At 36.8% G+C, this 15432-nt stretch overlaps 1 protein-coding gene and 1 pseudogene across 2 annotated transcripts in view; both read right to left on the bottom strand.

Moving 5' to 3' along the window:
* Positions 1-15432, bottom strand: part of LOC145770158 (beta-hexosaminidase-like) — a 98199-nt gene that overhangs the window by 44510 nt on the left and 38257 nt on the right. For both annotated transcript variants that reach the window (XM_082581747.1, XM_082581754.1), the window contains exon 8: positions 11905-11991. In XM_082581747.1, coding sequence (XP_082437873.1) covers positions 11905-11991 — 87 coding nt within the window. The remainder of the gene's footprint in view (positions 1-11904; positions 11992-15432) is intronic.
* LOC145775421 (EPM2A-interacting protein 1-like) lies at positions 8366-9676 on the bottom strand (annotated as a pseudogene).

Below are 15432 nucleotides of genomic sequence, written 5' to 3'. Positions count from 1 at the left end.
GCTGTGATTACAGTCAAGTACGGTAGCAATATCATTATGGATTTTTAGTAAAGCTGTTTCTGTGGAGTGATGTTGACGATAAGCAGATTGATTGATATCAAATAAATTTTGCACGTTTAAGAAATCATTTAACTGTCTGCCAACTACTTTTTCCAATATTTTTGACACAAAAGATAGATTGGACACAGGGCGATAGTTCTTGAACTCTTCTTTGTCTAGACTAGGCTTTTTTAAGTGTGGACGAACAATGGCATGTTTAAGTTTTGGGGGAACAAGACCACTTGTCAAGGATTTGTTTACGATGGAGGTCAGAATAGACAGAAAAAATGATGAATGCTTTTTGAGGAGCCATGAGGGTACTGGATCCAGTTCACAAGATGCAGATGATAATGCAGTTAAAATGTTAAGAATTTCAGTCTTGTCCGTTTCAAAAAAACTAGAAAATGAAAAATCAATGTGATTATGGTTACAAGGATCTGTTGACTGAGTTCCTCCAGTTATATGGTCAAGACATGGAAGAGTATTCCTAATTAAACTAATTTTGTTTGAAAAGTATTGGTTAAATGATTCAGCAATTTCTTGAGCAGACTTTCCAGTTGGATGAACACTTCTATTAATTATACCTTTGCCCATCAATGTTTTAGAAAATTTGAAGAATTGTTTTGGAGTTTTGCTTTCACTGATTTGCTTAATTAAGATAGTAATTTTTCTTGGCCTTAAGTACTAACATGTTCACATATTTGCATTGTTTTTTGTAAATATCTCGATGAATAGATAATTTAGTTTTTCTCCATTTGTGTTCAAGCTTTTTTCGAATTTGTTTTTCTTTCTTGAGTTCCATAGTAAACCAGAGAGATTTTGTTCTGAGTGTGAGCAATTGGGAGCAGATGGGAGCATGATCATTAGAAATAGATTTAAGAGTTGAATTATACAATTTTACAAGTTCTTCACAAGAACAGTTCAATTTTAAAGATTGAAAAGCAAGACAGACATCAGAAGCAAAATCTATATCAATAATGTTCTTCCATTTGCGAAATTTTACTTGCTTCTTGGGACGAGGTGGTTTGTATAGATTTGTTTTTAATATTAATGCAAAATGGTCAGAAGAGAAAGTACCCTGAACATTGGTCAGACATAGATCAATGACTAGTGGTTTATCAACAACAATGTTTGTATGACAACGCACTAACATGAAGTCTAGTATGTGACCTTTTGCATGAGTTGGATCATTGATCAATTGTTTCAAACCAAATGTAGATGAAATATTGTTAAATTGCACAACATCCACTGAACCAATATTATCAAGATGCAAATTTATATCTCCAGTAACAATAATTTCATTATTACATAAAGAAAATTGTTCCAAATAGTTAAACCACTCATTAAAAAATATGCTTGTTTTAAATCCATTCTTTATGGAGGGAGGAGGTCGATAAATTACACAAATTAATACTGGAATATTACCATGCTTTGAAATACATTCCATATGTTCAAACTGAGAAAACTGATAGCTAGCAAAAATTTGACTCTTGTCAACTTTGGCAGAGACATTGTACAAGAAACCTACACCACCACCACGCTTTCCTTGAGATCTGGGAACATGCAAAATGTCATAACCTTTAGCAGTGATGTTACTTAACACATGACCATCAATTGAACTCCCTAACCAAGTTTCAGTCAGGGCACACACATCAATTTTAGAGTCAAAAATAAAGTCAGTTAAGGAAAGTGATTTATTATTGATTGATCTTATATTTAAACATCCAATAATTAAGGGGGAGTGAAATTTACTAGAAGTGGGAAAACGTTGGACTGGAAATAGATTAGTTAAGTTCAAGTCACTTTGTTTTCGATGAGAAGTTATAGGCCTACCAGATGACTTTGTGCATACAACTGAAATTGGTCTTCTGAAACACTTTCCTGCTTTCTTTCCTCTCCTGGTTGGCTTAATCCTGTTGATTTTCAATTTTAATAACTCATTCCAAGCTGTTGTCTCTAAACTGTACTTTCCACTTGATAGATTTTTTACTTGTAACAAACTGCATCCTGAATAAGTATACTGCTGCTTTCTTGATTTTAATTTTCCATGCTCAAGGTCTAATTGAGGAACAATAAATAACAAAGTCAGCGGTGGAATAGCAAAGTTGTGATGAAAATCGAAAGGTTGCTGGAAAAGTTATCACCTGCTGTAATACACTACAGGGCATCGCGCTCTTGAAAAAACATTACACTGATGAAACATTGGTGTTTTGAACAACAAAGTTTGTGATGTCATAAGAAGAAACAATATGGAAAAATCATTAGCAGGTTGCGTGTAGCTCAACAGCAACGTCAGTCCTTTACAAAAAGTTTGGTAACTTTTTTCCTTAACAGTTGTAGTGCAGCTGTTATTTCCGCAGCACGTGGCGGGCTGGATGAAATTAGTTCGCGGGCCAGTTCCGGCCGCGGGCCGTAGGTTGGTGACCCCTGGCCTACACAATAAAATCGTACGTAATCTCGTAGCCAGCATTATAAAAGTGGTACAAAGACAAACTGCTGAAGACAAATCCAAGAAAATGAAAACTGTTTCATTGCAAGGTAAATAATAACAACACTGGTCAATAGCACATTTTAAACGTATGTCGCGATAAGTGATTCTTAATGAGTTTAGATACTGATTCCGAAAATGTCTGTTAGCCTACATTTTGCGAAAACATCAAAATTTTTAGATATTTCTTAGGTTAAAATTTTAATGTTAGGCTATAATAACCTATATTAATTATATAATGTATGCAATGTAATCCAATATTGAAGAAATTCATAAAGGATTTTATATTGTGCCTGACTGGTATACTGCAGTTGATTAGGACAACGTATAGTATAGGACAGTATAGGTTTGAGAAAGAAATAATTTTACAATACCATAAGCAGATGACTGACAATAACTTAATAGGATTGAATCATCATCAGTCGTCATCTCCGCCTGTAGCAGATTGCGCATCAACATGGGTTATTTGCTACCAAGAGTGGCGATTTTGAGCCAACTCGCTCAATGTCGCCAAGTTGAGTCCGGTCCATGATTGGATATTGTCTTGCCATCGTTTTGGTTGTCTGCCACGTTTTCTTTTTCCTTCTACCTTGCCTTCTGTGCAAACTTTGCTGATTCCGAATTGTGATCTTTTAGTGTGGCCGAACAGTTTTAAAACTTTTGATTTTATTATTGCTGCAATTGGATGCAGTTTTGTCATAGTTAAAAGATCTTCTGTTTTCGTTGATAAGATTGAATAGCATTACTCAAAACAATACAGTACATTAACAGACTAACAACATAATAATATAATACAAATTCAAACGTTTTCGGCAAGAACTCTTTACCCTCACTAAGAAATAACTAATACATCTAAACAAAAGTATTGCAGTGCGTATGCAATTATTTGTTTAGTCACTCTTCTTCATTGTGAAGATTTTAGTGGAAATCCGAAATTATTTACAAAAGATTAGGCTTAGGCTACCCAACAATAATATCGATTGCTTGTGCTGTAGTTTTATGTTTGTAGATATTAACAGCAAACGCAATACCGGTACTTCATAATCAACACGACACGTCGCAAAAGGGGATGAGAGCTTCATCAACACCATCAGGACATCATCATCATCTACCAGCTCATCCATTTCATCACCCACCAGGACAAGAAACAATAACTTAAACTGGATATCAAACCTCAATCGTCTTAGGCTACTGTGTGATGTGCAGTCTAACCATAGAAAGAGCTCAACATCTGCTCTCCTGGGCCACATTGAAACGGGCGTTTGCCTGAGGATGGGTTTCTTTTATGCAGAGATGTACGTATGCGCCGCAAATTCTACGCCGCATACTTGCGGCGTAGACTTTTTGCTTGCGCTAACGCTTGCGGCCACAATTTTTTGGTGAGTTTGCGCTTGAGGCTGCGCCGTAAAGTTTTCGCGGTTTTTTAGCGCATAGCGTCAACGCATACTTTTTAATGTCTTAGTTGTTGTTTGCAATTTTTTTTGTCAAACTGCGAAATGTTGACGTCTTGCAATTGCCCATTGTTCTAGTGTTGTGTCACAGTGTCATCTATTGTTCAGTCAGCTGGAGTTTGTTTGTATATCGCACTACAGCCTTTGACGCTAGAGTCCCACGTGGAGACTGAAGTCTTGCAGAAAAAAAGAAAGAATTAGTTAAAACAACTTAGGCCTACTGAAAAATTAGTAAATTACGGGTAAGAACAGGAATGTAATGTAAGCAAGCAAGTAGGTAGGTTGGTAATGTCGCTCCATGTAAAATGTCAACAATGACTTGGCTTCGTAGTGTGAAGTATTTTTAGTCAAGCAGTGTTGAAGGCGTTTGTAAGCTATTGTGAGCACTTTAATTTATATTAGTTAAGTCTTGCATTTTGGGGCAAATGAGAAACTTCTCAGGCAATGAGCAGTGCAGCCTATGTATCTAAACAAACTCAAATATTTGGTCTCCGACCGTGATTGCTTGCATGATGTTGTACTCTGTATGGTATATGTAGTACATTACTTTGCCTTTGCCGGTTATTCTTGTTGTAGGCTAGGCCTATGTAGCGTAGTAATGTGTAGGCCTACATACAGTAGGCTATCAAGCTAAGGTAATTTTTACTTGACAATTTATACATTCTGTTGCGTAAGTAGCCTACGTAATTATATATGTTTTGTAACTTGATGAGCAGTTTAGCAAAACATGCATCCAGGGGCCAATTGTGAGAGGCTTTTGAGTAGCCTACTGCTAATAACACTAGTAGGCCAATGCTAACTATCCCTGAATGCTAATAACAAAGAGTTGTGCAGTTCAGAATCTAAACTTGCTTGTGTCTGGCAGTTTTGTCTTCCATTAACCCACTTTTTAAAAATCTTATCAGAAAAAAGCATAGAGCTTACTGAGAGAACTATGGCATTAAAAGCAACATCAGTCTTATTCAAACGGAATCATTTTAAAAATAGTGTTTTTTATAATGGATTTTTAGGGAGCGACAGTTAGTAGGTTACTAGGAGCGACAGTTAGTATAATACTAGAATTTTCTTGATAGGCACTCGCCACATATCAAAGTTGTTAAAAAACTCTGAGGCTGAGAGCCACTGCAACCAGACGAAGGAAGCCAGCGACAACGAACCCCGTGGGCTACTCCATGCTCTTTATGAGGACACTGGCGAAGACAGCATAGACGAGGTTGTAAAAGCGTACTTGGAAGAGAGGCCACACAAAGGACCATTAACCGTGCGCGCTTTTCCAACGAAAGATTTCCAAAATACTTTTTTTCGCTACAACACGCCAATACCTTCCAGTGCTGCGGTTGAAAGAATGTTTTCAATGGACAAAGACATATTGAAACCAAAACGCAGCAAAATGTCAGATGAACACTTTCAGATGCTTGTGTTTCTGCGTGGAAATTCAAAATAAAACTTGTTTGTTTCGAGTGGTTTATACCGTGTGAATGTTTGGCACCTAGCAAACAAAATGAGTTTGCGCTAGTGTATGCCCTGACGCTGACGCCGCCAACTTTTTTTACAAGTTGCGTTGACGCATGCGGCGTATAGTTTTTCGAACGTTTGCGTTTGCGCTGACGGCGTCAATATTTTTTGTATGCGCGTACATCACTGCTTTTATGTCCGGTTTTCTTTCTCCATACTATTATTATTATTATGACTGCTCATCTACATCAATACTGGAACTGGCAAATTCAATCCACAACACTTTTCATTAGGCTGTCATTCATTACTACATGTGTGCTTCTCTCTGTTTTTGTTTTATTTTTTGCTATTTGTTTTTTTTGGGTTTTGTGGCCGTGCTAACTACTGATCTATAGCCTACTACATAATTTTTCATTCAGGCACGTTTTAAACCTTTCAAGGTTTTGCCACCTTTTCCCGTTCGTTAACGTGCTGGTACGTTTATATCGATTTTTGTAGTTAGTATCTTTTTCGTCCCGGACGCGTTAATGACAAAAAATAAAATCATTGATTGATCGTGTGTCACACGGCCGTAGCCCAGACCATCACGCAAACTCACATTTAGTCACTTATCATTACCATTATTTACAGTTATTTGTTTTTTGTTTAGATTTAGATGTATTAGAAATTAGACCAAATCCATAACCTTTTATTCTATGATGCTTTGAAACACGCGTTTTGCGGTGTCCCAATCTGATTGAACGTTTTTTAACTTACCATTCTTATTTTTTACTGCAAATTGAACATTTTTGGTACTACGTGCTATATAGGCCGTCATCTTAGTTACAGACTCTATTTAAGTTGGCCTATAAACTGACTATAAACTGACTATTGGCCTTTATAACTGGTAAAGGAACACGAGAGGGTATACTTAACTTCAGAACAATTTGTGAGAGTTACAATGCAGTAAATAAAAGTGTATATGCATGTTTTATTGATTATGAGAAAGCATTTGATAGAGTTAACCATGAGAAACTGATTCATTGTTTGTCCAATATTGGTATGAATGGCAAAGACTTACGTTTTATTATCAATTTGTACTGGAATCAAAAAGCATTTATTCGCATGGAAAAAGATTTGTCTAAAGGAATTGATATCAAGCGTGGAGTACGCCAAGGATGTGTACTTTCTCCATGTCTTTTTAATTTATATACAGAAATGATTTTTCGATCCATTGATGATATGAGAGGAGTAAAAGTTGGTGGCTTGAATATAACAAATTTACGCTATGCTGATGATACTCTTCTGTTGGCTGAATCACAAGAAGATCTTCAAGAAATATTGGACAATGTTAACTCAATTGGTAAAGAATTTAATATGAAAATTAACGCTAAAAAGACCAAATCAATGATAATCTCAAAATCACCAGACACTTCAGTACTCCAAATTATAATTGACAACGAAATTATACAAAAAGTAAAATCTTTTTCATATCTTGGTCATTTAATAACTGAAGATGGGAGGTGTGACCATGAAATTCTTAGACGGATAGAAATTGCAAGAACTACATTTGGAAAAATGAAAAATATTTTAATCAATCAACGTTTAAATTTATCAACTCGTCTCAGGATCTTAAAATGCTATATCTGGTCGACCCTATTATACAATTCTGAAACTTGGACAATGTCACAAAAAACGGAGAAACGGATCGATGCCTTCGAGCTCTGGACATACAGGCAAATGTTAAAAATTTCATGGAAACAAAAGATCACTAACGATGAAGTACTCTCCAAATTCAATTCAAGCAAAATGCTCTTACAAACAGTCAAAAGAAGAAAATTGAAGTATTTCGGACACACAATAAGGAAAAATTCATTACAAAGATCATTAATAGAAGGGAAGATAAACGGTAAAAGAAGTAAAGGCAGACCAAGAATGATTTAGACAACAAACATCACAAAATGGACAAAGTTAACTTATGAATGTGCAGTACGCACAGCTCATGGTCGAGAACAATGGCGCATTGTATCCAACCCTCCATACGAGGAAGGAACAAAATGATGATGATGATAAACTGACTGACTGTGTTAGAGTATGAAGTTATAAACAATGATTAGGCCTACTTTTAGTGTTTTTGCTCCGTTCTCTACGGCAGGCATGCACAACTCAAAACAGTACACGGGCCGTTTTAGAAAAAAAAAATTTTTCGCGGGCCGCGTGCTAACGTTGTTGTAACTAGCGTGTAGCCTAGGGTTGCCATACCGTCCGGAAAATTCCGGACATGTCCGGAATTTAGTGTAAAATTTTGCGTCCGGGAGGAATTTTAAAAAATGCTCAAATGTCCGGAATTTTATGATGGGCGTTTTGGGGGAATTAGAAAATTTTTTTTTAGAAAATTCGCTCAGCCAGCTCATTTCACTGCATCTGCAATCGTACTGTGCAACACTGCCATTTTTTTTACTACGAGTTGTACGGAATTATGATGTAACAGAGCGTTTTCCTTATCAATGATGTTTACCACGTAGAACTTTCTTGAGCTTTGGAACTTTCTTGAACTTATTGACTGTTGTGCTGAATCAGAATTGGTTAGATATAGATCACATGCTGCGAAAATTACTAGAACATTCCAACAGTCTATAAAAGCAGGCGATTTCGCACATATAATCAGAGATTTACTTGAAATGTCATAGAGGAGGAAGCCTAGTGAATTTTTGATATAGAATCCTTGACTAATTCTAATGGCTAATAGTTCGGTAGCGCATATATGGTCTCATGAAAATAATCATGCACTGTCCGGAATTTTGCTTTTTCAAATATGGTTACTCTAGTGTAGCCTATAATGTGACCGATTAACCGTCGAATAAGAGATATCGTTGAGAAGATGGTTACTGTCAAGAGCTTGTAACTATGTTTCGACGGTTTTACAATGAAATTCATTTACTATGAAATTCATTTACTTTTTGTTGTAGGCTAGTTGATTTGTTAAGTTTCCCGCAATATCTTCAACTTTTCGTTGTACAGTTGTACGTGAAAGACTAACGTTTCGAAATTTCTCGATCTCTCGGGCAAATCGAAGAAACTGCACTCAACATGCATTTTTTAATGAATTCTCCCTCAGTGAAACTTTTTCCTGCAGCAGCAATTTCCCTTGATATTTCGAAGCTAACTCTGGTAGCGGTAACATTTACCGGACGCTTAAAAAAGTTTTGTTCCGAGCAAAGATTCTTAAGTAAACTCTCTGCTTTAAGGTTCCTTTCAGTAGCATCTAATTCAGCTAGGTTCGGGTGATTCGATTCAAAATGGCGTCTCAGATTATACTCCTTTGGGACTGCAACCACATTTCGGCAAACAAGACACAGTATTTTCGAGTTTGTTACTGTAAATAAGTATTTACTTGTCCATTCTGGGTTAAAGATTCTGCCCTCCAGTGGCGGCTCGTCCATAGAAACTGCAAAACTGCAGCACCCCCTGCACATTTCAGTATTTTATTTTTTTTATTAATTTAACGTTTTTTTTCGTGTTTTCTATAGATCCTACCGACTGGAAGTTTCATAATTTCTGGGTTTTAAAAAATATGATGATTTTTTAAGTTTTGTATTTGGCAGCTCTGAACTGCAAGCCCTGCAGTTGCGATCTTATAAAAGAAGAACAAAGAGAAATTGTGACGTCATATTTTGGCTGAGGTTGCTTCAAATCCCACAATTTCGAACTGCAAATTTTGCAGTTGCTGGTCACGTGGTCAGGCTAGCTACTGTTGCAAATACTGTTGTTTTCAAGCACGATATTAGGTGGCTGCGACTGATGCTGTTACATGGTTAGACTAATGTGCTTTGCTTTCTGCACAAAAAGATAAAGCTTAGACTAGGTTTTCATTAGTGTTGTTAAATTAAATTTAAGAAAAGCTCTACCAATAAATTTTTGTAGTTACCAAACCTGGTGGATTTTTTATAAACTAAATGTAACCTAGGTTCATTGTTAACTTACGATAATAAGTTAAGGCCAAAGGTCACATGCTAAAACAGCCTATTTAAACTTGATGAACATCAGGAAATTAAGTGCTCAAATAGCCTCAGAATTCATAAAATACCACTAAAATAAGGTAAAATTTTATGGGGGTCATGTCCCTAGACCCCTTGGCATCGCGCCTTTGGCGCTCGCTCTTTCACGTATAGGCTACTTCCGGTTGCAGCACCCCCTGCTATAAATACCACGAGCCGCCACTGCTGCCCTCATTTTCAATCTTCCTTCTCTTGTTTTCAGTCATAACGCGATTACGGGGTACTGTATATTTCACAAAATGCTGACAACTCAACCAACAGTAAAATTCTGATGTACACTGACACCTACGGCACCAGACACTGCGTATTGAAAATATTCATCCGCGCACTTTTTGCAGAAACAAGCAACAAAGGTTGGATTGTTCTTGTAAAATTTTTCAGCAAAAATGAGCGAAATCACGGAATATCTCGTGGGCCGTATGAAAAGGTTTCGCGGGCCGCAAAATTTTTTTTCCCACGAGATTTCTGTCTCATTGATTCTAGTCACTCTAAAAGTAAGATTTTCCGAAAGTGTTTTGAGAGATTGGTTGATTCAGATTGCAAAATAACTATTTGCCAATGAAATTCTGCAATGAAAATAAAATATAAGCTTACCCTACTTTTTTTGAAAAGCTCTTGTGCACCGCAAAAATTAATTTCAAGAAAAAAAAAGTTTGACTTCGACGGGCGTCCAACCCTCGTTCTCACGATCACTAGGCAGAGGATGAAACCACTGAACCAACCGTGCCAACGAAAAAATGTTGCATTCACACGGTTTTAATACAAACTTTTACCAAAATATGTAAATGAGACAGAAATCTCGTGGGAAAAAAATTCGCCCGCGGCCGTATGTTGTGCATGCCTGCTCTACGGTCTACGCTAGCAGAACAGTTTTTTTTGCATAGGTGTTTTTTTTCGGTACCCGGTCATTTGGTCGACAGGACGTTTGGTCGACAGACATTTGGTCGACAGGACGTTTGGTCGACAGGACGTTAGGTCGACAGAACGATTTATTTTAGGGTTAGGGTTAGTTAACTAACCATAACCCTAATCTAACCCTGACTCTAACCCTAACCCTAACCCAAAAATGAATCGTTCTGTCGACCTAACGTCCTGTCGACCAAACGTCCTGTCGACCAAACGTCCTGTCGACCAAATGTCTGTCGACCAAACGACCGTGCACCTTTTTTTCATACTACTTTTGTAGGGCATGATAGCCTTTGCTATTTGAATGAAACCACAGGATTTCACTGGACTATCGCAGCAGTCTACAACTATTTATTTTCATTTTTACTAAGCATCAGCCTATTTTGTTTTAACGTGATTTGCCGATGCTTGACATTTGTCACATTAAAAACACGGGAAGCAGCTGACTAGATGACTAATATAGTTTTTCGCTGCTTCCTGTCTGTTGTGGCATGTAGATTGTTAGGGTTCTATTCTATTGATGTTATTTATAATTGCACCATATACTATTCCCGCAACAGACAAAATAAAAGGTTTCTCTCTTCTCTAAAGAAATTAAAAGCTTTTATGTCATCACAAGCCAGTAAAAAATCGAGAAAGTAAATATTTTTAGAAAATTTCAGGCAGACAGTAGCGGTAGTCAAAATCTACAAAATGTGACAAATCAGGCCGCAACTCCAGGTTAAAGTGAACTATATCGAAGAAATAGTATTCTTCTGCTTTCATTGTCGAACATTTTTTTCTTTCGCATGATAATTTTATGGTGACAGTTATAGCAAGTTTAGTTTGCCAAGTTGATGCTTGCGCGGACGACCACGTGGATGTACTTGCTTCACCTGATTCCAAGCATTGACTGCCTCTTTTATGAAACGTTTTCAAGTTTCTCGGTCTATTCAATTGCTGTGTGCATTCTGTCTATGTTGGTGCTATTTTTGTTTGTTTGTTGGTTTAAGATAGTTAATCTTTGTCTGCCTTGTGCACGCTCTCTTTCAATTTTGCCTGTGAGAGAGAAATGTTTCAAGTTTTCTTTACGCGGCACATGTCCTATAAATTAAGTTATTTTTCTTCAATATTTTTCAGTAGATTCTTTGTTTGATTAATTTGATTTAAAATATTTTGGTTGTTTTTCTGTCAATCCAGGAAATCCTCTGCATTTTAAGGAATGCCCACATTTCAACCCCATTTGTTCTTTTAGTCATTATTAGGGCAAGTAAAGGTATGTAAGATTTGAGAGGTTAGTTTTGTAATTGCATCCATGTAAACTGTGGTGGTTCTGGTTGAAAGCATACTTATAACAAGCAAACAAACTTGTAATGGGGTGTAAAAGTTTAATCGGATTATGAAAGACCCTTCTAGTATCGGCAGTAACAGTTTGGTGCTCGGCAAAGCAGGCTTTGTGAGCTCAAAATTCACATGGTACTTCTTGTTAGAAAATAGAATCTAGCAAATGTGCTTTGTACTGGAAACTAGCCTACTCAAGTCGTCTTACTTTTATCAAGGTAATAACGTCATCTTTTGGTAGAAAGTTTCTTGCAACATCCAGGTGCATTCCTCTGTACTCGAAACGTGGCGCATCCTGAAACAATCGATAGCTGCGTCAGAGTGTTCTTTGCCAGCCTAAAATTAACCTTGTTTAAGCAGAGGTAATATTTATATATAGTTTTCCATGATGTAGCCTAGACATTGTAGCCTTTACTAGTTACATACGTAAACCATACAACAGCTAACATCAATATCCTTAAATTACTTTTTGCACCTTGGGAGCAGTAGCGTTGACAGGAGGGTCCAGAAGTACTTCTGGACCCGGTCCCCATTTTTGCACAATTACACTCAAATAATGGATCATAGTACTTTCTGGAAACACTTTTAGGGTAATAATTGTATGAAATTTATTAGCAGATAAACAGCTATTAACTTATTAAAGGTATTTTTTACATGAACGTCGAACGGGTAAAAACTGCGGCTCAAATTAGAGAACACTAAAGGTTCAGCTCAACTGCTCAGTTAAAGCTACCTACTGCTGTAGTAGCCAGAATAACAGTGTAAATCTAACATTAGGCTTAAACTTTTCCTTACGAGACAGCAGTGTTGTACGCGTCAATGAAATAAATTGTCAGCGTCAGCGCAAATTGCTTAAAAACTTTACGGCGTAAAGTACTGCGTCAGCTCTTAAAAAAATTGACGGCGTCAGCGTCAGAGCTAATTTCTAGCGCTATTTTAGCCAGGGTCTCACAAAACAGAAGTATTCCAACCAAGTTTAGGTTAACAAAAGCTATGAATAAAGAGCAGATATTATGTTTTGAGACTGCATTGTAATTAGCTGCTTAGCCTATTAGTTATTTCCTTGTAGAAACACAAGCATTTCGAAACGTTTGCCTGACAATCTGCTGCGTTTGGGACGCATAATGTCCTTTCCATGTGAAAACATGTGTTACACAGCAGCGCTGGATGTTATTGGTGTGTTGTTTTTCAAAAACAAGCCTTAAAAACGTTTACTCGGAAAGGTATCACTGTTCCAAGCGTACTGTGATGGTTTAGCATATATAAATCTTTTAACGAAGTCCACTGCAACAAAATCGCTCTTTTCAGGGGCATAGAGCTCTTGAAATAAAGTATCTTCAACCTCCGCGATGACATTCATTGATTTTTCGCTTTCTCTCTCTGATCTCTCGTTTTCGATAGGCTACTGCTCACGATATGAGTGATCACTATAGGGCCCGCAAAAGTCAATAAAGTCAAAATTTTTTAAGGACCTCGTCTGTCCACGAATCAAAGAATAAAGTTGTTTTCAGCACCTAGGGGACTGTTTCTAAGAAGTTTATAGGTCAAAATAAAGTCAAAATTGACCATAAAGTCAAAATTTTCAATAAATTTAAAATTTGTCAAATTATGGCTTTTGGCAAACTTTTTGTGTTTCTTGAGAGTGTTCTTTGTCTAAATCAGGGATCTAAATCCTCGTAGAAGCATTGTAAATCAAGAACGGCGACCCAATTAAATCATATTAACCCACAAAAGCAGGAAATATGTCACAATGCCCACTTGGATCAGCAGTAACTTTTATCGCAAATTGTCCATTGTTTATGTTACGTATTTAAATAATTCTTATAAAACACTTCCTCTTCACAAACATGGTCTTTTCGAAGATCAACAGTTTGGATTTTAGGAATAGCTTACTGACATTCTGTAATACAAAAATACCTAAGCAAGCTAAATCGTCTTGAGCAAGAGTTAGACAGATTTGTCGAGATTTTCCTAATGAATTTAATGCAACTGCCGGGGGTGATTTAAGGTGCAATTTTTGCGAGTTTATAGTGAAGTGCGTTAAAAAGTATTTTGTTGAAAGCCACAGGAAAAGTAAACGCCATCAAGCTGGATTGGAGCGACAAGCATCGCAATCAAGGCAAACTTTTATTGAACAAGCCCCTTTTATGGAACACGTTTGGGTCTGAAATCGACAAAATATTATGTTTGGTTAACTGGTATCAATTCAAGGAAGAACTGTAGCCTCTACAAATAAGCAATTTGTTAGGTCAAAATAAAGTCACAATTTGATAAAAATAAAATCAAAAAAAATTTTTTTTAGGTCAAAATAAAAATGGCCCTAGTGATCATTGATCACCATTTGGCGAACTTCTTCCGCTTGTATTCCAGGTAGCCATTCCAACCAACGCGAAAGCCGGTAATTCGGTTGAGTCCCGCTGGCCAAAATACATTGTGAAACGAGATAACAAAACATGACGCATAGCGCTTGACGCTTAAAATCGGCAAAATAGTTGACGGCGCTATCACTTCCGTCAATTAAAAAAAAATGACGGTGCTAGCCTCAGCGTCAACAAAAAGATGACGGCATCAACGTACAACACTGCGAGACAGATATAACCCTGAAGCCTTAGATTTTCTCATTACGCGCGGCTGCAATACCCAACAGTAAGCAATTCTGAAATTGCTTCCATAGATTAGTTAAAAGAAATGCAAATCGCGTAAACTTTGCGCAGCTTTTTTCTTTTGTTTCTTCGTATAGCAAAAACGAGATTACAATATCCAACAGTAAGCAATTCTGAAATTGTTTCCATAGATTAGTTAAAAGACACGTAAATCACGTAAACTTTGCGCTGCTTTTTTACTTTGTTTCTCACTTGTTTCTTCGTGTAGAAAAAACGAGAGCAACGGATGCGGTACAAATCTCTGCTTTCGTAAGCTTCCAACTTTTTAAAAATTAAAACCGAGCTGAAATCATACGGGGACATGAGTGAGAAACTGTTCTAATTCGTATTCAGGTAAAGAAATTACGAAATCGTTTTACTGAAAAATATTATCTTCTCTGTTTTCAATTTTGACAGAGAAAGCAATGCTTTCTTTGCTTCCATTGAGGATACGCCCCTGGTGCTTACTTTATGTTTATGCTTAGCTATGTTTTATAAAGCCTTGTTATGGTAAATTAACCACATTATTAAAATGTGTTAATTTATAAAACATAGCTTTTGAAAAGATAAATAGACGAAATCAATTAAGTGTTGACACCAGACAAATTCGATATTGTTCCAACCGAGAAGGAAACAGAATGGGCGTGGCAGCATTGGATACGCACTTTTCAGACTTTTTGAGCGATTTTATCCCAAGAAGATTTGAACAAGTTGAGTGTTCTATTCAATTATGTGTTTCCACGTGTGTATTGCTTTATTAGCAATACAACTTCGTCATAGGCGTAGCCAGGGGGGGCGAAAGGGGCCATGGCCTTCCCCAAATTTTCAAAGTTTAGATTCCAAAGTTGATACCTTTGTTGAAAATATAATAAAATTTGTAGAAATTTACAAAGTTTTCCAAAAGATCTGGCTATTAACACCCCCAAGGACTTGTTTTAGACACACAGAAAGACACCAATAAATTTTGCAAATCGTAAATCGCGCAAAATTTACGCGATTTACGTTTCTTTTAACTAATTTGTGGAAGCAATTTCAGAATGGCTTACTCTGTTGGGTTTTTGTGTAGTTATTGAGTTTTTGTGTAGCTGAGTTTT

This window comes from Aplidium turbinatum, chromosome 1, assembly GCF_918807975.1.
Source record: "Aplidium turbinatum chromosome 1, kaAplTurb1.1, whole genome shotgun sequence".
In the NCBI taxonomy this organism is placed as follows: domain Eukaryota; kingdom Metazoa; phylum Chordata; class Ascidiacea; order Aplousobranchia; family Polyclinidae; genus Aplidium; species Aplidium turbinatum.
Note: the sequence above shows the minus strand (reverse complement) of the source record. Positions and strands in the feature narration are given on the sequence as shown.